This window comes from Sminthopsis crassicaudata, chromosome 2 (genome assembly GCF_048593235.1).
Source record: "Sminthopsis crassicaudata isolate SCR6 chromosome 2, ASM4859323v1, whole genome shotgun sequence".
NCBI classification, from domain to species: Eukaryota; Metazoa; Chordata; class Mammalia; order Dasyuromorphia; family Dasyuridae; genus Sminthopsis; species Sminthopsis crassicaudata.
Window position 1 is genome coordinate 546,400,658 of NC_133618.1, and position 25,994 is coordinate 546,426,651.

At 35.9% G+C, this 25,994-nt stretch overlaps 1 protein-coding gene across 2 annotated transcripts in view; it reads left to right on the forward strand.

Moving 5' to 3' along the window:
* The first annotated feature begins 1,690 nt into the window (after window positions 1-1,690).
* The window catches only part of ANXA2 (annexin A2), a 57,167-nt gene continuing 32,863 nt past the window's right edge, over window positions 1,691-25,994 (forward strand). For both annotated transcript variants that reach the window (XM_074294943.1, XM_074294944.1), the window contains exons 1-3: window positions 1,691-1,890; window positions 15,821-15,879; window positions 23,862-23,961. In XM_074294943.1, coding sequence (XP_074151044.1) covers window positions 15,832-15,879; window positions 23,862-23,961 — 148 coding nt within the window. In that variant the 5' untranslated portion in view covers window positions 1,691-1,890; window positions 15,821-15,831. The remainder of the gene's footprint in view (window positions 1,891-15,820; window positions 15,880-23,861; window positions 23,962-25,994) is intronic.

The window sequence follows — 25,994 nt, forward strand, 5'->3', positions numbered from 1 at the left end:
CTTTTATATATATATATATCTTTCTGTTACAGTCTCTGACCTCATGGGTTATTCTGAAAGGATATGAAATTTTTTAAGAAGTGGGAACCTTTGATATCTGGGTAGGGAAGAATATTTGAGGCATTAAAAGGCATGTGGGAAGAGACCTAGAAGTAAGAATGGTAAAGATGGGAGAGCTAAATTCTAAATCCATATTATATTAACTAGCTGCATTGGCCTATTCAGGTTACTTAGAGTCTTGTTTGTAAAATGAAAGTTGGATCAGATCTTCTTTAACATCTTTTTCAACTTTGACATTCTGTGATTCTAAAATGTGATTCCAAACTCATCTGTAAAGAAGGAAGATCTAGGCAAAATATAAGACTACATCTTGAAGAAAAGGAAGAATGACTTGAATATGAAAAATAGGAAGGAAAAAGGGAAGCATTCAAATAGGGAAGATAGTGGCAAGACCTTTAATAATTTTACCAGAAGCTTTTCAGATAAATTGAAAAAATGGCTGGTTGCTAAATCAAACAAAAATGTTGTTTACTCATTGGTTGCCAAGTAAGAACAGTATCCAAACAAAGTCCTAATGGTGAGAGATGGAATTTAAGGAAATGGGGGCAAAGTCAAGGGAGTCTCTAGAGATAAATGACCAGGATAGAAAAACTGTGCTAAAACAAGAGAGAACAGAAATTCAGTACTGGGACTGGACTAAATCAGTGGCCAAAATTTGTGCACAATCTTGTAGAATTAAGAGATCCTTCTGGACATCGTAAACTTCCAGAATATATTGCATGTATATGAATAAAAACTGCTTGCAGAATCCACTGCATATGTACAGAGCTCAGAAGCTCACGGAGAAGTGGAAATTGTGACGAATATAACTCTGGAGCAGAGGAGTTTCGTCTAGTTTGGAAACTTGGCTTTGAGGTTCCTATTTCCTATGAGCCAGGAACAGTTCTATTACCCACCCTATTCAAATTCTGTCTGAGAGCTTCAGCAGTATATTGCCAGGGCTTGCCCAAAGGTGAAATTCTGACGTTTCCAAGCCTGCAATGATTCCTTTCCATACACTTTTTTATATTAAAGGGCTGGGAGAGATGCCAAGGACCAGGTACTGCTGCAAGCTCTTGGGATCATTTTGCTAATGCATTGTGGCTTTCTTCTGGGAACTGCCTTGTCTAAGGTTAAGCTAATAGATTCGCAGACAGCAATAGAAGAAGGGTGCCAGGAGCCTTAGCTCAGGGGAATAAAGATTTATGTTTCCTGGAACAACCAACCCCATTTTCTGTTTTTAACATTGACAGCATCAAACGTGAAACTATTTTACCAAGCTGAGGAACAGCTAATTCATTTACGAGCACGCACACCGTCCTCCACCCAAGCCCCTCACCCCCACCTCATTCTTTCAGCCCCTGCCCCCCGTCCCCTTTCTCAAGTCCCTAAACTTGAAGTAATGTTGAACCACGAAGGGGCTAACGAAGCAGAGAACAATAGGTAGTAAGAAATCCAGAGGGTGGATCTTCGAAAAGCAGAAGCAGGAGCAAGACGGTTTGGGCCAGAGGTCTAATAATAGCTGGAAAGGATTTGCTGGAGAGGTCAGAGCTCAACTTTAACGTTGGGGCTAGGGCTGAACCCCCGGGGAACCCCGCCCTTTCAGCTAGCTAAGTTTTGCACAATGTTTCCTGCCACGGTGTGTGTGTATGTGTGTGTGAGTCACTATGAATCAGGGGAGGTCCTGGTGAGCGGGAGAAGGGGCGAGGGAAAGGGAGGCGGGGCGGGGAGGGGTGGGGCGGGGACTCTACTCCTACTGAGGATGTGGCAGAGCATAAAAACCCCACCCAAGAGGTCCCCGGCTGTGCCTGAAGCCCGACTAGCTCCCCGCTCTCTCAGTGCCTGGCGCAGGTAAGGAGTGCACCTCCCGCTATTCCCGTTCCTCCGCAATAGCGGGAAGGGAGAAGTTCTTGAAAGGAAAAAAAAAAAGGCCCTTGCAAAGGGGCTCTGAGTTGCTTTGGGGAGGAGGGGGGCTGACAAGGGAAAAAGAGCAACAGAAGAGGGGCTGATCCTGCACTAGCGACTCCTGGGACACAGGGTTTCTGGGGAGGACAGTAATGGCTATCTTCCCATCTGAGCCCCTCAACTACGCGCAGGTCAAGTGGGAGGGGGTCCTGGACCCCACCTTAAGGCTGCTGCATGGAGCGAGGATGAGGGGGTGAACAGCAGGGAGGGAAGGGTCCCTGCATTCCTGGGGGGAGGAATCTATTCAGGGGAGGTAAGGGCGTGGCACTGATAGATGGCCAAAGCTACTTCAAGAAGTTTCTAGCGAGTGGGGTTTTCCGAATTTATTAATTTATAAAGTGCCCAGACGTTTCCTAACCTAAGTAACTGGTTTAAAATAAGGGTTCTATTAACTCTCTTTGTACAATCCTCTCTCTCTCTCTCTCTCTCTCTCTCTCTCTCTCTCTCTCTCTCTCTCTCTCTCTCTCTCTCTCTCTCTCTCTCTCTCTCTCTCTCTCTCTTTTTTTTTTTTTTTTTTTTTTTTTTTTTTTTTTTTTGATAAAGACTGGAAGTAACAGGGGAGAGCCAGTCTGGTTGCATTGCTGCATAATGAGGGAAATCCAACAGCTGGCATCGATTGCTATAGTAGTTTAAAGCCTTCTGTTCTTGGGAGTGGTCCTTTTCTTTTCCTATATTTTCCCTTCTTCTTTCTTCCTATAATCCCTTTAACTCTCTCTCTTTTTTTCTTCTCACTTTTTTTCCCCTGCCGGGGTCTCACGGTTGGGATTCCAGTATCCCTGGGAGTCCCCCTCCATCCCCAGCCTTGGTGCAGTAGGCAGGGCTGCGGCCAGTTTTTCAGTGGAACAGGGCCAATTTTGTCTGAGGCCCAACAGGATGTTTCAGATGGGGGTAATGTGGGTAGAAGGTGTTCTTAGTTATAGTTCAGTGGGTACATGAATTCAGAGAGTACAGAGACGGGGCCTTCCAAATAATTTAGGCCCAAGTGAATTTATAACGTACCTGTGCTGACTGGATGGAATGGAAAGAGCTATAAACTTAAATTCCAACAGTAACCACAAAACCTCAAAACATTGCTTTCCTCATCTGTAAAATGGGGATGATAATTGTTCTCCTTACCTTTCTGCAGCAACAGCATGGTACAGTGGCATGAGTGCTATGGTCGCAGTCAGGAAAAACTCAGATTAAATTCTATCTCTGACTTTTACTTCGATAAGGGGAGAGCAAGTCTTTTCACTTTCTGACCTCCAGTTACCATATCTGTGAGACAGTAGTATTAGATCATTTCTAAAGAGCCTCTCATCCCTATATCCGGAGACCTTAACATATAAATTACCCATTTTCTTTATGAAAGCGCATCCTGAGGTGTGTTCGTTTATTCCCTAATAAATTGTGATATCTTAGAGGTCCAGAACTGGAATTTCTATTTATAAAAAAGTTCATAGTTTTTGTACAGGGTTGGGCCAAAAAGTTTATTTATAAATTATCTTAGAAATAGGAATACATTTATGGTAAAATATATTATTAAGAATTGTGGTTTGGCTCCCAGGCTAGTGCCCCAAAACTCATTGAAGTCACAATGTGGCCAAAGTACATGTAGTTTTGAGACTACTAGTGTGACTTGATGGCTTAGAGTAGCAACAAATGAAGTAAAGAAAGAAGAGTTTTCTTGCCCTAAGGCTAGTTTTGAAATAGGTGAAATTTATAACATATCTTCTTCTCTTTACTCTCTTGAGATTAATTTCAATTGAGCAAATATTTAAGTATCTGCAACATATTAGGTACTGATTATATATAATTTATATGCATACACACATACATACAAGTATATGTATTCAGAGACAAAAATTTAGTAGTCCCTGCTCTCACAAGGAGGTTGTGAATCCTACCCATTCTCATTTCTCTTTACCCCTGTACCTTTCTCCTTATCTTCCTCCAGTATGTTTATGCTGCCCAAAGACCATACTTTTCCCAAAGTACTCTGAGCTCCAAAATGTCCATTTTTCTCTCTTCCCCCTTTCTTGCCTTTTAAAATTCCTTTAAAAAAAAATCTGTGTAGTTATATAAGTGAAATAGTAGCAAGAAAATGGTCCATGTGTATAAATTCACACTAAAGTGTAAATGACTGATAACTTTTTAACTATTTCAGATAGTTACCTGATAAAAGTGGATACATATTATCCCAAATGATTCTCTAAATGGTAGACTTTCAGACATTGTAACAAAATGAAGTAAAAATATTCAGGCAGTGTGGGTGATTTTTTTTTTAATGGGGAACTATTACAAAGACTGATCTATTCTATGAAACAGTCATTCCCTTAAAATAAATGGGTTTTTTGTTTGTTTTGTTTTATTTGTTTGTTTTTTAAGAGGGCATTCCTACTTTTCACAGTTTTTGCTCTTTTCTCCACTTATGACTTTAGGAGCTCTGAGGCTGACTCCACTTTGCCATTTCTTCCTCATGGTAGTAGTGGAATCATGGATTGTTACACTGGAAAGAGCCTTAGAAAGTTCATTGGAAAAGCCAGAATTCAAACCAGGAGTCCTTCAGCTACAGGACAAACGGTTTTTCCAAGGCACCATGATGACTCACTTACCACACCACTGGTGGGTGTGGCAGTATAGGTTCTTTCAAGCTGAGGCCTGCCAGTCTGTAATATCATCACTTTCTCCTAAGAGGCCTACCCATGATAAAGGCTCAATAAAAATTGCTCACTGGCCAGGAATATAAATATAGATTGGAAATGCAAAGTTAATGCACTGTCTTTGTGATACTAGAGCCAGGATTGATTTTATTCCTGTAGTTATGAACCCTGCTTCCTGACTGATATTTTTACTAAATAGTCCTTGGAAATTGGTCTGAGGAGAGAGAGACATTTCTTCCCTAATTGCTATTGATTTAAGGGGCTATATGATTTTCCTTCAGTGCTGAATGTAATGGCACCAATCCAGTGAGTTCTAGGTTTTCATTCAGCAAGCACAAATCTTCATAAATCCTAAAGACTTGCTTTAGATGATTACAAAGATCATTGGAAATAAGAATCATAGCTTTTGTGCTGGGAAGGGAACCTAGAGACCATCTTATTCCATATGAGATCTAAAAAGGTTTCAGACTCCACTGCCATAGTTAATATGGCAATCAAAAATGGGGTAAATGGCTCATTAAAACAATACTTGTACCGTTGGAGCTGATGGTTATGCTGGTTTTTCCATTTTAAATCGGTCAGTCTTCACATAAATGGCTCAGTTAGCCTGTTGTAGACTTTTCTTTTTAAAGTTACCAGCACTTTGACCTATCTTCAGATGTAGTTGTTTGAATTTACTCAATCTTCACTTGCTGTTCCTCCTTTTTTAAGCATGAGGATCTCCATTTCTCTGGTGCTTGAATACTGCCACACCCTGTACCAGTGGCCTGCTGCATCAGAAGGAATCATGCTTGATAAAAATTCCCCTCTTTTCAATGAAATTTATCTCTTTTTTTTCTGAAGTAGAAATCTTGCATCCTGTGGGGGGGAGGGGGGAAGACACAGAGACAGAGAGACACAGCCGAGAAATAAGGAGGTGAACAGTAGTAGGACTTGTGAGCTGTGTTCCTAGTGTTCCTGTTTCTCTTCTGGAGAGCACTCTAGGTGACCACTTGCCCTCAGATTGGGCAAATTTAATCTCTTTGAGCCTCTTTTTTCCCTATCCATAAACTAAAAGAATTAGATTCGGTCATCTCTAAGGTTCCTTGAAGCCTTAAAAATATAATCCATAGTCTTTGCCTCCAAAAGACTTTTCTGACTCAGAGTACTAACACTGGCTAATTTGTGGCCTGGCTTTGCTGCTAAGAAGGGAGTGGTTGGTACTTTGGCTCTTGGAATCCAAATCCTTTTCCCCTCCTTTGCCACTCCCAAGCAGTACTCTCTTCATCATTGATCAGAGGAAGTCCCAAGGCCACTTTAAATCATTTGCTTTTAGGATATCGCCTCTAGTGTTTCAAGAACCAGCTAGACCACTGCTACGGAATCTCTGCAATGTTTGAGGCTAGAATCAAAGGAAGTGGTGCAATGGTTCCCAACATTTTTATTCCTCAAATTCCTTTCAGCAGTAACAAATACAAGGCTTCAAACACACATATGTTTGTTGTTACTGGCGAAACATATATTTGTAACCTAATTGGGCAATTATTTACTGCATAAGGTGTTATTAAAGAATATGTAGCACAAAACATCTTTGTGAATACCTTGGAAACCATTTAAATAGTGTCTTGGGAAGTCTTAGTGTTAGGGAATACAGAGGATCTTCTTTTCTTTGTAAACTTTTGTTTGAGGTGAAAAAGGTAGCCTATATTGGTACTGAACTTCTTCATTGTGGGTCTTTAGAAGTATGGATTTCATCCCATTTGTGCTTTCAATTTGTAGAATTTGTAACTACAACCCCCCAAAAAAATTCTCCATAGAGGATCTGTTTATTGAGGTTTTGGGGGGAGAAGCTTGCTGTCTAGATCTTTTACCATGGAGTCCTCCTGACTTCTCTATCCACTACACCAACTAGCTGCTCTCTATCTAGTTTCTTGAATGAAATATTTTTCCTTAATTAAAAAATGAGTCATTTTCTGATATATTCCCTCACATTAAACTTTCACTTTTAACAAAAGAAAAACCAATAAGCAAAGCCAACCAACAAAAGCTACCTAATCTGAAAGACTATGCTACGTTCTTAACTTATTTTATACTGATAGGGAAAATATATTATATTCTTTGCTTTTGGAGAATGCATCCAGCAAATTCTTACTTAAAGAAACAGTTTAGTGTAAAGCAGTCTTCTACTTATGATATGATCATGAAAATATATTGAATGGCCATAAATTAATAAAATTTAGTTGCCCTGTGTGTCTTTCATGAGTGAGTATGATTTCTCTAGAAATGAAAACAGTGATTACTCCTCCAAATTAGTGAAGTATATCTTTCCTGTTGGGTTTCTCCTGGAAGCCCTCTCTAACCCAGCATCTTTTTCTGGAGAACTGTTGAGGAACTGAACAAGGATCCCAACTTGTCTATAGTTTTAAAAAAACAAATTAGTTAGACAAGTTATCTTATTTTTAAATGTCCACTTAGTTCTACTTGATCAGGCTGTTTTGAACTTCTGAAAGAGCTACATATAGATTCATATACATGCATATGATATTCATCTGATGAATCATCTGGAGGTCTTTAGCTTGGACTTTAATCAAAAAACTGTGAAACTAAGTAGAAAAAGCTGTCCTTTGCAAAAAGCTCTGAGTAAGACTGAATCTTCCCCCTCCCAAGCTTTATTGGTTAAAATTCATAGAATTCATCATCCTGTTCTGGCTGATTGGCATGGTGGTTGCTATGGAGTTGTTTTGTGGTTACCCCATCAACATTCCACGTGTAACTGTGCAATGTGGGGGTGTGGGTGAAACTGCTGGCAGGAATCCAAGTTTTGTTCTTTAGACTGGCCTCTTTCAATATGTTTTTCATTTGCTCTAGAACTAAGCCTTTCTGTTTGTACTTGGTGCCTACTAAGACTGTCTAACTAAAACAGCATTATTCATAGATTGCTGGTGTTGCTTTTTGACTCCCAGAATATTAACCTTTGAGTTTAAAACAAAACAAAATAGCAACTTTTGCCCACCTAGTTATTATAGTAGCTTTTCCTCTTTTTTGAATAATCAGTTAAAACCATCATTCCAGAAAAATTTTGATTTATTATTACTTTTTCTTTTTATTGTGGGACAAAACAAATTCCTCATCAGAGACTAGGATTAGAAAAAGTCAGCAACCTCAAAATCATCAAATTATCTTTAAGATAATGTTTATAGTCTCTTTAGATAGCTTTCTTCCTCTAAGAACAAAACAGATGGGGAAGCTAGATGGTGGATAGAGCACCAGCACTGTAGTCAGGAAGATCCCAGTTCAAATTTGGCCTCAGACATGTAACACTTCCTAGCTGTGTGACTCTGGGCAAATCACTTAACCCCAGTTGGCTCAGCAAAAAACATACACAAACAAACAAAAACTAAATAGATTCATGAAGTCTTTACTCCTTAACATTAACAGTTTGTTAATGATTAATTTTCATTTCCCTAGCATATAGTATAAACAAGAAGTGCTTAATAAATGCTTGTTATTTCATTATTAGAAAACTGAAGCTTTGTGGAAAAAGCACTGCATTGAGAAAGTCATGGGGTCCTCCAATCAAGAGCTGATAATTATTTAGTTTAGTTTTAAGTTCTCCTACCCTCTATTTTATAGAAGATGTGGATATAAGTCTTACCTGGCAGAGCTGAAGCTAGCAATTTTTCTGCCTGGTCAAGTAGCACAAAGGGCACCCTCAAAACAACTTTTTTTAAGAGAAATTCATTTAGAAGGGGCAAGGCAAGATTGGGAGAACAACCTCAAATCTCAGTACAAAACTTTGTTGAAGACACTACTGCTAGGAGAGGGAGCAGGAATATCCCATGTGAGCCAATTTGAATTGGGGAGAAGTATACCATCTCCTAGTTTCCAATTTTTCTAATAATTTTGGTTAAATAGGAGCTAAGCTGTTTCTACTTGCTGAATAAATGTAGGTGTTATCTGTGCCTATTAAATATTGGCACCATATAGGAAAGTTCTGGTAACCTCCCCCTTGGTATAGCTCTTTATCTCTGCAACTTAATAGTGATATGTGACTTTGAGCATGGCACCAAACATTTCTGAATTTCAGCTTTCTCTTTAAATTGGACTAGATTTAATTTGACAAACCTTTTATTATGCATTCTGTATAAAGTACTGCATGAGGTATGAGGGAATTAAAAATGACTAGATGATCTGTAAGGTCCTTTCAATAATTATATTTTAGGAGTCTATACAACAATTTCTTAGTGATAGCTGAAGTTCAGAGAAAATACTTTTCAGTTACCTTGCTTGCATTAATGTTGACCTCCAGTCTGTTTCCCTACCTCAATGATGAATTTAGTTAAAGCCAGTTTTCTATAGGTGTGGCTGTGGTTGCTTAGGGACTATACTAAACCAAAGTGTGGTTTTTTTTTTTGTTGTTTTCTTTTTTTTTTTAAGACAGTGAAATCTACATGCTCTCAACCTACCCAACCTGTTTCTGGGAATTAAAGTTTGGAATGTATTAGAGTGCTTATCAGCAAGATGAATTTGCTGAAATGGCTTTTCTAAGCAAGTTGGGGCAAGTCAGGAATCTAGGTGAGGTTGAAGCTTTGGAAATACTGAAAGAAAAGTTTCTTTCCAGTTTCTATGCTATTAGTTTTTAGATATTAGAAGGTAGGGTCTGGAAGGTCATTTCTGCTCTTAAAATTAATGATAACTGTGGTCTGGGGGCAAATCACTAATTCTTTCTGCAAGAAAGTTTCCTTATCTGTGAAATGAGGCAGGTAGACCAGAAGGCCCTTCTAGCCCTAGAGCTATGGTTCTATAATTTTGTGAATGTGAGTAATTTATAGCTGGAGACTCATTCATCCTGTCTAATCTTCTGATATAGTTTACATTTCTCAAGGCAATAATAGTACAACATGTAGATAACCTTTTACTATTTACCAAGCACTTAACAAGGATGATCTCATTTAGACCTCATAACAACCTTAGAAAGTGGACAGTACAAGTATTATCACCATTTTATAGATGAGGAAACTGAGACTTAGAAGTGAAGTGATTTGGCTGAGGTCAACATGCAAGTCTTGTGACTCAAAATCCAGAACTTCTATTACACTCTGTTGCTTTCCTCCATATTAAATTTATTAAAGTAAAATAAATTTTAAAAGTTTTAAAAAATAAGTTGGAATTTTTGGAGGGGAAGTGAATTTTAGTGAGCAAACATTAGTATCAAATCTAAACTCCTTTGCCTAACTCTTTAAGGTTCTCAGTAATTAGGTCCCACTCTGCTTTTCTCTTCAACTTTCCTTTCCCTTTTATATTGTCTTCTCATTCCACAGACTTAGCCCTTTCCACAACTCTTCATTATCTTCTTCCCTTTCATGAATTCAATTCCTTCTTACTCTTCAAGTACCTGCTCAAGATTATGCCTTTTCTCCCACCCATTTCTCCTTTCCTCCATGGAGCCTTCTTTACCTACTGGATTCTGGTTGATCTTACTCATGTTTCTCAATTGTAGTTAGCCTTTAATTGTTTTCTAATTGTTTTGAGTGTTTTGCCTCCCAAATTGAGTTCAGTTCCCTTGAGGTGAAGGATCTGCTCCCCACATACACACTTTAAAGTTATTTATTTAATATTTTCTTTAGTTACATCTAAAACTTTTTTTTACATATTAAAAAAAAAATTTTAAGTTCCAGATTCCTCCCCCTTATTCTTATCCCCATACCTGGCTTCCATTAAGAAACCACATGTGAAGTTATGTAAAACATTTCCATAAAAGTCATGTTGTGAAAGAAAACATATATCTCTCACCCTAATAAAAAAATACCAGAGAGAAAATATGAATATGAATATGTTACATTCTGCAATCAGACATAATCAATTTCTTCTGTGGGTATAGATAAGATTTTTCATCATATCTCCTTCAGAGTAGTAGTGGATCATTGTATGGCTGAGAATAACAAAGTTATTTATAGCTGGTCATCCCAGAACATTGATATTATTTTGTATACAAAACATTTCACTTTGCTTGAGTTCATGGAGGACTTTCCAGGGTTTTTTTTTTCTTCAGAACATGATGGTCATCATTTCCCATAGAACAATAATTTTCCATGATAATCACATACCACAATTTATTCAGTCATTCTCCAATTGACGGGCATCTCCTCATTTTCCATTTTTTTTTCCCAGATAAGAGAGCTGTTATAAATATTTTTACATATATTGGGACTTGCTCTTTTTTATAGATCCTAAAAGTGTCATGAGCACATGGGAAACTTTCATTTAGTCCTTGTTAACTGGTTGATAGACTGTATTCTTAACTTTCCCTATACTTGCAGGCTGATTCAGTTTGTTTTTCTCTTTTGTTGGAAGGATGCTGGCATATGGATATATTCACATCAATCAAATAAACAACATTAAACTAATGTTTTTACAAGTAGCATAAGCAGGAAAGCTGACTCTTTCCTCTGGCAACTAATTAGTCATACATACAATGGCTTTGTAACACTAACAGATTTGATGGGATGCAGAGGGGAAGATCCTGTTTTATTTCTAAGGTGAAAATGAATTAACCCTTATTCTAAATGGTTCATGTGTATGCACACAAAACATTATTTTTGGAGATTTCTCTCTTTCCCACATTTAAACATGATATTCACTCCGAATTTCTCCTCTATTTGTTTTTTAGGATCATATATTTAGATCTGGGTGAGACTTGAGGGACTATCTAGACCAAACCTCTCTTTTACATAAGATGAGGAGACTGAGGCCCAGGGAAATGAAATGACTTCCCCATATTTCCAGAGTGATAGAAACAATGTCCTCCTACTCTAGCTCCAATATGTGTTCTTTTAAAATAACTTTTAATTTTCCTCACCTGCATGTAAAAACAATTTTAATATATTTTTTTTTCTTTTTAAGTTTTGAGTTCCAAATTCTATCCCTTTCCTCCTCCCTCTCCCTGAGAGGACAAGCAATCTGATATAGGTTATACATGTGTAATCATGCAAAACCTATTTCTATATCAGTCATTTTTTGGAACAAAACTCAAACAGCAACATAAAAAGAAAGTGGAAAATAATATGCTTTTGGTCTGTAGTTAGGTATTCTTTCTCTGGGAACAGATAGCATTTTTTTGTCATGAGCCCTTGGGATTGTTTTAGATTGTTGTATGGCTGAGAATAGCTAAATTATTCCCAGTTGTTCATCATATAAATATTGCTATTATTGTATACAGTGTCCTGGTTTTGCTTACTTTACTCTGCATTAGTTCATTTTAATCTTTCCAGGTTTTTCTGAAATCATAGGCATAGGATATGTTTTTTTTTTTTTTTTACTATCTTGCATGTAATTCAATCAATATTTAATAATTCATGGTCAAAACATTTATATAAGGATTGCAAAAAGCTTTACAAATATTATATCAATTTATGCTCACCATAACCCTGGAAAGTATGTGCTCAAAACTGCTCCCATTTTACAGGTGAGAAATTTAAGGCAGATAATGAAATGCTTAAGTGACTTGTCCAGGATCACACAGGTATTAATTGTATTAATTAATTGCCAGACTTAGAGTGAGGTCTTTCTGACTCCAAGTGTAGTGCTGTATCTGCATACCAAGATGAAGATGAGAAGCATGTTTTTTTAAATCTTTATTTTTTTTTAATATTTTTATTTTCAAAACATATGCAGGTACAATTTTTCAACATTGACCCTTGCATAGCCTTGTGTTTCAGATTTTCCCTTCTTCCCCACTCCCTCACCTAAATGGCAAGCAATTTTTAAAATCTTTAGAAGCATTTGTTAATGAAAGTACAAATGTATTAATAGTTTATTCAGGAATATGAATGTGTCTAATGTGTTGGTATGTAGTAGCCAATTACAGGGCATATAAAAATCAATGAGACAATTTTCCTTATTCTCAAGAGCTTGCAGTTGAGTAGGAAAGATAAAACATATACAAGAATGACTACTGATTAAGATATCTATCATAAGCTAATTTGTCTTTGAGTAGTATAAAGTGCTGGGAAAAATGGCTGGAAAGATAATTTTGAGACAGTTTGTGGGGAGTTTGAATGCAAAGTAAAAGAGGTTGCTATTTGTTTTAAGGCAATGGTGATGAAGAGATTTGTGGGTTTGTTTGTTTGTTTTTAACACAATGGTGAGCTGGTCAAGTTACTCTTTGCACAGAGGATTGAAATGTTTAATGGAGTGCTTTAGCAAGATTAATCTGATGTAGGTTGGTAGAGTGGATACATAGAAGAAGGTACAATAGGCTATATTAAGGCTCAGAACGCAAGAAAACAATATGGCATAGTGAAAAAAAATTACATTTAGGGTCAGAATTCCAAGAACATATTGACTTTGTTCCAATTGCATGTGACTTTGGAGATCTCTTTCATTTCTGTGAAATGGGGGGTTGGATAAAGTTGAACTCCGAGGTCTGGTTTAACTCTAGATTCCTTGAGAATGATATTGAGTAAAGCCCAAAGAATTTAATTTTCCTTCTCTGTGTAGTCTACCCCCTTTTCATAATATGTAACTTGGAAGGGGAAAAAAATGTTATGGGAGAGTACACTCAAAGCATTTAATCATTTCTTTGGTACTAAAATGTTACATGTTGAGACATTTGTCTACCTGTGTCAGGACTTGAAAATCTCTCCATCTGCCCTTTTTAGCTTGAAAGAAAACTCTCCTTTTGAGCTGTTACATCAGATGCATCAGAATTGATTCTACAGTATTTGATTTCACAAACAAGTAAACTTCAATACATACTGATTTGTAAGGAGAGATCTCATTTTGTAATTTAGCTCTCTGTCTTAGTACTTGCTCTCCCTCTGTTTGCAGCAGGGAGTAAGCATATCATGGACTGGAAGATAAGAGGGTAGATTTGTCCCATTGTTATCCTCCAACTGTGGAAAGTAATCTAAATTTGTTTGCAAAGATGGAGCAGGCTCAAAGAGAGATGGGGGAGTTCTTAGGGTCTGGATGCCCTGGGAAATCCATCCATGAGCTTAGTTATAGTTAACTGAAAATTTCAGAAGAGACTGAATCAGTTGTAGGATAATATCATTGTTCTTAGATATTCTAGACTAGTCCTTTGGCATCTTATTTAGGTTCCTCAGACTATACAGGCTTACTGTAACACAACCCCAGACCTATGGTTTGATATCATCACTTTTCTATATCTTAGCCTTAGCCCATATTTCTGTGCAATAGAATTGATTCAAGGTTCAAACTGGGTCTAGAGTTTGAAAGGCTTGAGAGAGAATTGCTTTGGGTTCTTTGAAACTCATTTGTGTTTGCAACAATTCCATCAGCTTTAGTTGAATGACAGATGTAAACCAGAAAAAAAAAGCCCAGGATTAAGCTTTTCCAGAGAAGCATTATTTGTGAGAAATGAGTCATCCTGTTATCTTATCTCCCTTTCTCTCTCCCTCCTCCCTAGATTGTACCTGGAATTTGCTCAGTATTTTGTTAGAACATAACAGGGGTGACTTTCCCAAATACTCCTCCAATTTTGTAATTCATGGCACCATTTTACTTACAGACTAAAGCGCACTACTGAGTAGACAGAGTATTTCATTTGTGGGGGCAGGATTTTGCTGAACAAAGGGGGTTTAGAGAAAGCAAGGAGGCTTCTGTGGGACTGCAGATGGGCTCTGTAGCAATGAAAATGCCATGACACATTTCAGCTCTCCATCAGAGAGTATGATTCTGTTCCATTTGGCCTTTGTTGGGAGTTTGGACTGAATGAACCCTTATTGCTAGGGATCAGATAAAATTTACTGCTAATTGTATGTCCCTTAGTGGTAGGGGCTTCTAGCATATGTTGTTCCCTAGATCACTATGATTATAAGACTGGGTTAGCCAAACTTCAGTCTTTAATGTTGCATGCAGCCCAAGTAAGAGCATTAACTAATTATGAGCAGCTGGCTTGAATTCCAGCCATTTTATGTCTCAACATAAGGAATTTGGTTATTAATGGTACCAGCTTTCAGTGTTTCATGGGAGCTGGTTGAGTTTTGGATTTCTAGCAACCACAAAGGAATTTTTTAAATACTAGGAAAAGCTATGGACTATTTATTGTGCTCATGAATAGTTTGTTCACTTCTTTGATTTAGGACAGTAATTGTTATGTAGGAAAATCCCTATGAGTTAAGTGTTCTTGATTTGGAGTCACATCCATGTTTATTATATTTGGAAGCATAGAACAAATCATTTATTGGAAAACTTCATCATTACTTTTTATGAGGAGCCCGATCCTTAGTTTTAGCAAATAACTGTTGGCTTACATTTGCAGATTTCTTGCAGATAGAATTTTGAAATTTGCATTTTTTTTAAAAGTATGCTTATAATAAAAAAGTAAGTGACTTCTTAGAGCTAACTTAAAAAAAAACTATCAGTGACGGCAATATAGCAGTATGAGTAGAGTTTTATATGTGGAGCTAGGAATTCAAATACCATTGAACTGTTATGTTATGAGTTTTAATCTCTCTGGACCTCAATTTCTTCTTGTAAGAGGGATAATAGAACATGACCTTACAGGGTTATTGTGAGTTTTAAAGTGGAATATGGATGTGAAGCATTTTGTAATTTGAAGCTCTTTATAAATGTCCGATATCATTATATTTTTAGTAGTGAAATTCAAAATTAAATTTCTCATAAATAATCATTTGGGTTTCATTGCCTAAATTGGAAAAATGGCAGATGACAATAGGTTAGTCCTTTCTTTAAAATAAAAGTTGGAGCTTGGATTTTTGAAATAAAGAATGGTGAAGCTTTTTTTTTTTTTTTTTTTTTTTAAGATTCATAATTCTTGTCAGCCTTGTGGTTGATTTTATTGGGTTAAGATTAGACTTAGAAGACTTTTTTGGGGAGCTTCTATGTTCACTAATGGTATGTGGTGGGGTTAATATCTAAAGGATTCAATAAGATAATGCATGCAAAAACACTTTGTAAATCCTTAAAGCACTTTTATAAATGAGTTGGACTTTGGCCAAGGAAGGGGATGGGCACTGAAAGAGAAGAAGGGCAAAAGAGATAGTGAGCTTAAGTGACTTCTCAGACCAAAGTCGCTGAAAATGAAAATACATAGTTGCAAAAAATGACAACTTCCTCAAGCAAAAATATCCTGATGTACTTGTGCATTAAAAAGAGCATCTTCAATAAAGTCCTTGTGTCTTTTTTTTTTTTTTTTTTTGTTCCCCCAGCTTCTTTCAAGATGTCTACAGTTCACGAAATTTTGTGCAAGCTCAATTTGGAGGGTGATGTAAGTATCTCACTGCAGTCTTGTATTTTGAAAGGGTTTTTGGAATTTTTGTATTTTTTTATTTTTTCAGTTTAATCATCCAGATGGTACAGTGGATAGAATGTTGGAACTAATGTCAGGAAGATGAGTTAAAATGTAGCCTTAGACATTTTGTAATTGTGGGACCCTGAGCCAGGCTCTTAATCTCTATTTACCTTAATTCCTTAGGTAAAAAGTGGGGATAATAATACTGGCTACTTCATAGGTTTATTGAGTGAATCAGTGACATTTGGAGTGGACTTAGTGTAGTCTAACATAATAGGCACTTAATAAGTGCTTTTTTTCCTTCCTTCCTTTATAATCTCCCTCCCCCCAATTCATGATTCTATATTAGATGTTCTTAATTTGATGAGTGAACTGGGTTTCTTAAAAAATATTTTGATAACTTCATCTTCCTTTGTAACCCTATGTATTTTATTTTATGCATTTAAACACATTATTCTGAGAAGGGATCATAGGCTTTATCAGTCTGTCTGAAAGGTTCATAATATGAAAAAAAATCAAAAACTTCTTTTCTAGAGGATATTAAGTATTAAAAATTCAGATAGATTTTTTGGCTTTCCTTTCCCACCATTAATTTTTACCATTGTCAGTGGTGCAAAGCCAAAGACAATTTAAGTGATGAACTTTTTCCAGGCCTTGCGTCAAAATTGGAAAGACTAACAAATGACACTCTTGTGACCCTTCTTAAAGGACTGTATGTCTTTTGGCCAAGAACCAACCTAATTAAGATCAAAGTAGCCTATCACTGCAGGGTGAAGAATTTTCTGGCTGTACCTCCTCTTAAAAGACTAACTGTCAGGTCATAGAGGAGTTGTAATAGACATCAGTGGAGGGAAAACCATTCTAACAAATTTTCAGATCCTCAAAGTATATCCTTAAAGCAAATACTATTATGGTTAGTAGTAATTTACTATGTAACATACTAGTATAATCACAATCATCATATGATTTTGTTGTTTTTGAGTTGTTTCAATCATGTCCAACTCTTTGTGATTCCATTTAGGATTTTCTTTGCAAAGATATTTGAGTAATTTGCTATTTCCTTTTCTAGCTCAATTTACAGATAGGAAAACTGAGACAAATAGCATAAAATGTCTTGCTCAGCATCATCCTGCTACTAAGTATGTGGGATCAGATTTGAACTCAGGAAGATGAATCTTCCTGACTCTAGGTTCAGCTCACTATCTACTTGTATCACCTATCTGTCCCTAATAGTAATTTTTTTTTAAATAATACTAATTCTCCTTCACATGTATAGAAAGAGGGCTAAATATTGGCCTTTGCTCTAAGAGGAAAGTTCAGATTGGACCTGAACATTAGGGTATAATAACATGTGACCAGATTGTTTAACTAGAACTTTGATAACAACTTAGTATTACTAATAGTATTGTGATTTATAACACATCCTATATTGCACTTAAAAATATACTTTCACTGAAATGATAATAGACAAAAAATCCCATACAGATACAGTTGACTGTAATTTTGATAAATATTGCACAGAGTCAATAGATACATAAAGAATATTAAAAGTTACAGCATAAAAAAATGAGAGAGCAGAAGTAGGCACATTTCACAACTATGCTTAGGGGGAGAAATTTTAACCAAACAACTGATAGAGGTGATCATAAATAACAGAGGTCAACATAAATAGCTAAAAATAACAAAAAACTAAAAAAGCTTTTGCACAAAAATCAATATAGACAGGATAAGAAGAGAATGTTAAATGGCAAAAAAGTTTTTTGCATCAAATATTGCTAATAAAGTCTGATCAATATCACTATATATGACCAGAGCTATTCTTAAATAAATGATGATAGTAATAAACAGTTTTCAAAAGAAGAATTATGTACTATCGATTAACATGTGAAAATATACTCCAAATCATTAATAATAGAAGTGAAAATTAAAAGAATGGAAAAAATACCCAAAAATTGAAACAGAAAAGGGACTAAACTGTTTATATCCTTTGATCCAGCAATCTTACTACTAGTTAAATAGGTTGAGATAATCAACAAAAAGGTCCCATATCAACAAAATATTCAGTTTAATTTTTTTTTTTTTTTTTTTTTTTTTTTTTTTTTTGGTTAAATGTGAAGAACTAGAAACAAAATGAGTGCCTACTGATTGGGGAATGGCTGAACAACTCAGAATCTGTGAATACAAGAAAATATTGTTGTGCATAATAAATGAAGAATTCAAAGAATCATGGGAAAATTTGTATGAATCGATAATTGTTAGAGAAGCAGTTAAGTAATAATACACACAATGACCACAACATTGTTAATTAAAGGACCTCTAAAAGTATACTGAATACTTAGTAATTGAAAGCCAATCATGATATCGGAGGATAGACAATGAAAACTACTTTCTTTCTAATTGTAGAGAAGTGGAGAGCTACTAGGACAGAATGTCTAATATTACAAGAAATTGGCCCTCTTTTTTGGAATTTTTTTTTAACTAGTTTTTTAATTATAAGAGAAACTTCAGTGAGGAGAGTTCCAGATGTGATTGTGATATAAAGACAAATGGAAATAAAGCATATTTTTTAAAAATCAGACAGAACACTTTATACTTTCTATGGTTATTTTAAAAATGTTATTTGTCATGATAGGATTAATGTTTGTAACAGATTGTCTGATGTATTCAGACTTTTATTTATTTGTTTGTTTTGACCAAGTGGACACACTTCTTCCTCTACCATATACCTTTGAGGAAAAAGTTAAGCAGAACCATATTTTTTTAAAAAAGATATGTATTTTCTACTTTACTCAGTCTTCCACCATTTAGGAGAAGGTGTTGCATTTGACCTTGCTGACTTTTAGCTTGCCTTCATTTACATTGCTGCTCTTATATTGTTCTTTTCACTTTGCTTCCTTCCTTCCCATCACTTAAAACAGATCTTGAAGTAATGGACTGCAGATACAGAATGATATATGTATTTTCAGATGTGGTTAATGTACAGATTTGATTTTCTGGATTATATTTAAATGAAAGAAAGTTTAAAGGTTGTTAAAGAATGGGCTATTAAAAGGATGGGATACTTCTTAGAATAGGATAGTATACGAAAACAGAGCATGAATGAAACTTTAAAAAAATATACTGATGAAAATGAACAGGTTTTATAAGGGACTGTAGAAAAATGGAGCAGTTTTGTGACTAAATTTAACAGATTTTTTTTTTCTTTAAAAAAAAAAAACCCAAACCCTGCAAAACTGTAAATGACAAATATTCATGCTAATGTTTGCAAGCCTCTTGTTCATATTGTAGATTGAAATGTTTGAGTCTTTTGATTAAGTTCCTGATAAAAGAAAAGGAAAACAATCTTTGCTAGGTTTTACTAAGGTCTTTCCATTTGTCGTTCTATATGGTACAGTAATGTTCTGTCGCTTTAATATACCACAGTTTGTTCAGCTATCCCCCAGTCATTGCTTATGTAACTTCTTTCTAGCTGTTTGCTGTCACAAATCATGCATTCAGGAATGTTTTTTTATGTGTGGTTTTTTTTTTTTTTTGATTATCATTAATCTTCTTAGTATACAAACCCAACAGTGGGATCTGTGAATCAAAGAACATAAACACTTGAGCACATTTTCTTGTGTGATTTTAATTTTTTTTTTCCCCAGAGGAGTTAGATATTTGTTTTGTTTTGAAGAAACATTTCTCAGTCTCTTTTGTAATTTATAAGGACCTGTTTCACCTTGTCCTGCTCATCCCACCCACATGGAGTCTTCTTTTACTGATATAATCATTTTATCCTTATCTTGCCCAACTAGATAAGAATTGGCACCTGTGATGTCCCAATTCCAAAAGCTAATAATTCATACCCACAAACTTATGTTTATACATATATATCTGTATATATATATATATATATATATATATATATATATATATATATACACACACACACACATATCCTACCCATGTATACATAAAAGTATATAGACATATATCCACACACCTATATGTATACAAATGCTCCTCTATACCTTATTCCTTCTCCAAATGTCTCATTACCATTTATGGATGAATCCCTCATATTAGAATCACAGACTTAGACATGGAAAAGACCTTCATTAGAAGTCATTTAATGTAGTTCCCTCCTTTTTGCAGATGAAGCAACTGAGGCCCAGAAAGATTAGGCAGCTTGATCAAAGTTAGACAGGAAAGCAATGGCGGAAAATTTAATTCAGGGCCTCTGACTCAAAAGTCAGCGTTGCTTCCACTCCACAGTTACATCTTGGAACACCTAAGGAACAGGGATCTTGTCTCCTTATTTCACTCACAGCCTATTTTACAAGAAGTCACTCTTCTTATTGACAACACAAACCATATGTTGGGTGGAAGATCCCAACTCCAGATATGTATGCAGATGTTAAATAATGTGTATTTCTGCCCAACTGTTTAAGATAGAATTGATTTAACTACAACATAGTATGTGACAGAACTTTGGACTTGCATTTAGGAGACCTCAATTTGAATCCCGTTGCTAAGCAGTCAATAGTCAAGTGACCCAAAGCTTTAGTTTTCTCTTCTTTAAAATAGGAATGAAACTTGCATTCTTCTGACCTCTTAGGATTGTTATTATGAGGAAATTGCTTTGCACATTTTAAAATGCTAAGTAAATGTGAACCCTTTTGTGTTGGGATTGTTAAAAATATGAATATAGTTTTCAATCCTTACTTCCAAACATGGAACACTTAGCATTGTCCCATGCTCCCTCCTGGAAGGTATATACTTCTTATATATGGTGGACGAAAGGTAAAATTAAGCAGTTTAATTGGATGCTTTAAGCAAAAACAAAGATGCTTTTTTTTTTTTTTTTTTTTTTTTTTATCCCTGAAAAAGCTAATTTAGGCAAATGTAAGTCCCTTCCTCCCCTTGCCTCTGAGGTTTTATGGACACTTTTCTTTCCTTTTTTTCGAGTATGAGGATAGTAACTATGAGAAAACCTTTTCCACCAACTGTTATTTTTGGAAAGGAACATGCAGAATCTGGAAAAATAAGTCCTGTGAGATATAACCAAACTGTAGATTCTGATCATCTTTGCAAATAGAAATAAATGATGATTTTGGTAACACTGAGGAGAAATATTTTCCATTAGTATTCTTGTCTTCTACGAAGCAAAGATAGTTAAGGAAAGACTTTAATATATCAGAGATCCAGGATTTTGTGGGAGTCGGAACTCCTTTCCCTGACATGGATTACAACACTTCTATGACTTACTAGGCATTCTTAGAGAGTTAATGAGGCTGAAAAATTTACTATCCTAGTAATAAGTCTCTCTGAGCTTAACCCAGCTAAATGAACAGACATAGTGTATCACTAGGTCTTTGCTTAAAAAGGCTTTCCAGTTTGGTAGGTCCCACTACAACTTGCACTAAACTGCCATTACTTTCAAGATCCAAGGTGATTTCCCACACCATAATGAGGGATAGTAGTAGGATTTTAGTAGAGGTCCTAAGGAAATACAGGCTTCAAAATAGCACTTAGCCTTTGATGTGGGATAAATTCTTCAGTTTCTACCAAATGAGGAATATATCACATGGCCTCTACTGGAAAATCAAAGCTGTAAAGAGCTAATGGTTAGTACCATGACAATTCATTTTCAAGAGTTATAATTATTTCTTAATAATTATTATTTGGCCCCAAATCTTATATTTCTGCCCAACTGTTTAAGATAGAATTGATTTAACTACAACATAGTATGTGACAGAACTTTGGACTTGCATTTAGGAGACCTCAATTTGAATCCCGTTGCTAAGCAGTCAATAGTCAAGTGACCCAAAGCTTTAGTTTTCTGTGTATATACACACACACACACACACATACACACACACACATTATATACATATATATATACATACACACATACATATATGTATATTTGTGTGTATATATGTATCTATATATATTCTTTTTTCTTCTTCAAGTATATTTTAGATGCCAAAAGTACATAGTGAATAATTTCTATCCTTATTTTTAATACATTTTAAAAATCTTTATTTAATATTTTATTTTCCCAATTACATGTAAAACAATTTTTAACATTGTTTTTAATGCATTCATATTCTTGCATATATGCATTGCATATTCTATGCTTTTATTTCTGGGCATTGAAAAGCAGCAAGTGGGATAAAGGCTTTGAGGCTAGGAAGTTCTGAGTTCAAGAAGAACTGCTTTGGACACCTAGGTCTGTGTGACTCAGAATAAGTCACTTATCTTCTCAGTGCTCCAGGCAATTCTCCAGCATGATAAATTGTAGAGAAAAGTTCCTCTTCTGAGGTTTCTTTATTTCCATGAAGCCCTAAACTTAGTCACTCTCCCCGTCCATTTTGGTAGGCACGAAAAATGGAATGTCATCTCAATATCCTATGTGGATAATTTGCTGCTGATAACTAAATGGTGTGAGTGGGTTGGTAATGTCAACTATGTAGATGGAGACTTAAGTCACAGCACTCAGATCTCCTGATTTTACACACAAACTGAGCAAAGGCAACATTACCACATTATGAGTAATCATTATGGAATTTGCTCAGTGGAGGAACCAAGGGTGGGGATAGTTCGAAGTACAAAAGAATTGACCTTCCCTATCTCCCCCAAATAAATTGCATTTCCACTGTCTTTTTTACCCTTGTGTCCTTCCCTTTTCTGCCTTTGATGTCACATGGGAGAAATCCTAAGAAGAGTTATAGGGCAACAATAACAATAATAAGTTAATGTTTTTATAGTATTTTAAGTTTTGTAAAGTGCTTTACTGATGGCAACTTACTTGAGCTTCACAGCAGCTCTATGAGGTAGGTGCTTTATTATCCCCATTTTACAGATGAGGATACAAAGGCAAGGATTAAGTGATTTGTCCAGGGTCAAGAAAACATTTGTCCAAAAACAGGATGATGTAAAGATTAATTCAGGCTCTCAAAGAAGTACAGATGAATGGACCCATCCTCTTCCTTCAATCTCAAGCTAGGGTGATGATGGGGTTGATAGAGAAAGAGGATTTGGATTCATTTCAGGGGAAAAAAGACTAGTAGGCATTTTTAAAAAGTGGGATAGGAAAATTATAAAAGAAAAAGGCAATAGAAAAACCTGATTGCTGTCCAGAGAAAGTATAGAGGAATCTAGCATAAGAAGGAAGGGGAGAAAAAAATTTGGCAAAGAGAGTGATAAAGCATAAAGGAGATATGAATGATATTGCAACACACCTTGGTGCTACATTGCAAGCCCAAGCTAATGCCTTTGTTGTTGAAGAATATACCCTTACACAGTAGTCTAGATGACCAGAGATAAATCATTTAGGATTGCTGCATTTTCTTTTACAATTGTAATCTCAGCGATATAGAGCCAAAAGCAATTCCCTGTCCCTGTCATAGGTTGTTGGATCTGTTCAGGGAAGTTCAGGTTATCTTCCTTTACTATTTTTCAGAGTGTGTGCATATTTACAAGTTATTTAGGTCCTCATTTCTCTATCTGTTCTACTTATTGTTTCCCTAGAACAATAAAAAAAAAGAATTTTCAAAGATATTTATCTCATATTGAGATATTTTTTGAATAATAAAGTTCTGGGGTTGCTTTATTAAATAATAGGCAAAACCTAGTTATTATTCTTTTTTACTTGGCAGTTAACTTTTAACACGTTTGACAATTTTGAGAAAGAGTATGGTATATTAGAGGATTAATCTGGAAATCAGGGGAACCAGGGATTAAGGACTGCCTCTGATACATACGGCCTTTGTGATCTTGGACAAGTCATATAAAGTTTTTCATGCTACAGGCATTGTCAGGTTTGAGTTAGAGAAGAGTTACTGATCTATTCAAGAGAGCAACTTTCCACGCCAGGAATTCTTCACCTAGGTTGAAATCACAAGTCTGGATTAAAAGACTTTTTAATTCTTCAAGATGAAACATTTCTAATTGTTAACTTTTCAAAATCCCAGCATTCCACACCTGCAAGTGCATATGGCTCTGTCAAGGCTTATAATAACTTTGATGCTGAGAGGGATGCTATCAACATTGAGGCAGCCATCAAGACCAAAGGTAAGATATATTTTCATTCCCTTGTCAAATCCTGTAATTTCAGTCACTTCCTGACTTTTGGGTTTGTTATTTATTGGGTTTACATTTAGTAGAAACAGATCATTTTCCTTCCCTCCCTTCTTCCTCCCTCCCTCCCTCCTTCCTTCCTCTCTTCTTCCTCCCTTCCCTCCTTCCTGATGGAGTGAAGATATTTGGAAGAGAGTTATCACCAGAACTTTGCCTATGACATAAATAAGGATTTTTTTTTATAAAATCATATCAATTTGTTCAGCAATGTATAAAACATTTGAGGGAGAGTAAGAGAGGAGGAGATAATTATCTACATCAGAAGAGAAATTATCTGTACAGAGAAAAATCATAGATCCTGGATGGATGAAAGTTTTGAAATTTGTGAATATATTTTCATTTCTATGAAAGGGATCAAAACATAAGGGGTAAGAAACACTTGAATCAGGTGGACCTGGGTTCAGATCCGGCCCATTTGCTAATTTTGTGACTAAGTCTGTGCCTCAGTTTTATGGAGCCATTGGATGCAATGATTTCTAAGGTTTCTTCTGGCTCTAAATCACAAATCTCTTTTGAATGAACATTTATTTTTAAATTCTGGTTTTGTAAATCATTTAACATTGTATGTAAAAATTTGTAATAAAATTAAGTAAGGAATGCATGGAAAATCTTCTCTCTTGTGTATGCTCATTGGTGATTTAATGATGGAAAAATCCAGGCATATTTAAGCTTGAATGAAAGAAACCAGGAATGTCACTCATTTGCCTTTGGACCTTAACCAGGAAGAGCTGTCAGGAGATTTCCTAGAACTCCAGGATTTTTAAGAGAGATCATGAGGCCTGTAAACCTTCTTTTTGAAATAAAACCAAATATTAACACATGATTTATAAGTGTTTCTACTGGTGCCTGCTACAACATTTGGTAATTAGGAAAGGAGATATTTCAACATCATGTAAAACTTTTGCGACAAAATGAAGCATGGATATTTGCCATTCCCCCGAGTTTTTTGATGCCTAAAAAAATCTTCTCCCTATTGTGAAACATGATTTGTTATTAATAACCCTTACTGCTACTACCCCTTTTGAGGTTTCAGTGTGCTTTGGACATCTCCATGACAAGGAAAGTAGTCACTCTTCAAGACCATTGCTGTAGAGAAGAATTCTAATTTTCTAATGAGGATTTTAGAAGTAGCATATGTTCTTATAGAGTTCACATAGATATTACCAAGAGCCAAACCTCCAGGTATTATATTTTTACTAATGAAAGCTTAAATTCCTCCAAAGATTCTGTATAACCATAAGCTTCATCTTCTCCTTCCATGCATTTCCGTTCAATAAATCTTTGTTGAAGAGCCTCCTTATTGTGGTGCTCAAAAAGCTGGAGTCAGGAAGAGCTAATTCCAGGCCCATCTCTAATATATCCTGGGGATGTGACGCTGGGCAAGTCACTTAAATAACCTCTCAGTGCTCAGGCAGCCCTTTAGGACATGTAGAAAAGGTTCCAGCTTGCATCATCTGGGAGGGAGTCCCCTATATCTAGTCCCTGTTCATAAATGTTTATTAAGCAGTACTGTGAGCCAAGCTCTGGGCTGGCCACCGGGGAGATAAAGGCCAAAATGAAATAGACCCTAACCTGAAGGAGCTTATACCCTAGAGGGAGAGAACCTCGATAACTTTCCTAGTAACTTCCCAGTTCAGGGCACTTTTAGTTAGTTTCAGAGACTCTGATAATGGTTTTCTAGGGCCAGTGCCCATCTGAGCACACATTCATAAGGGAGGAAGCTCTCTTTTTGATGTGATCAGGAGTCTTAATTTTCCCATTTATGGAAAAGTCAGGAATGATTTCATTTCCTACTTGAGCTATCGTTTACACATACATTAATCAGGAAGTATGTCTTCCTGTAAGGCCCTGTGAATCATGAGAAAGTGCAATTATCCAATTTCACAAATGGTAAGGTTTTCATTCTCAAAATGTTTAGCAGGAGTGATGATGATCACCATTAATGTTCTTGACTTCAATTGAGTGGA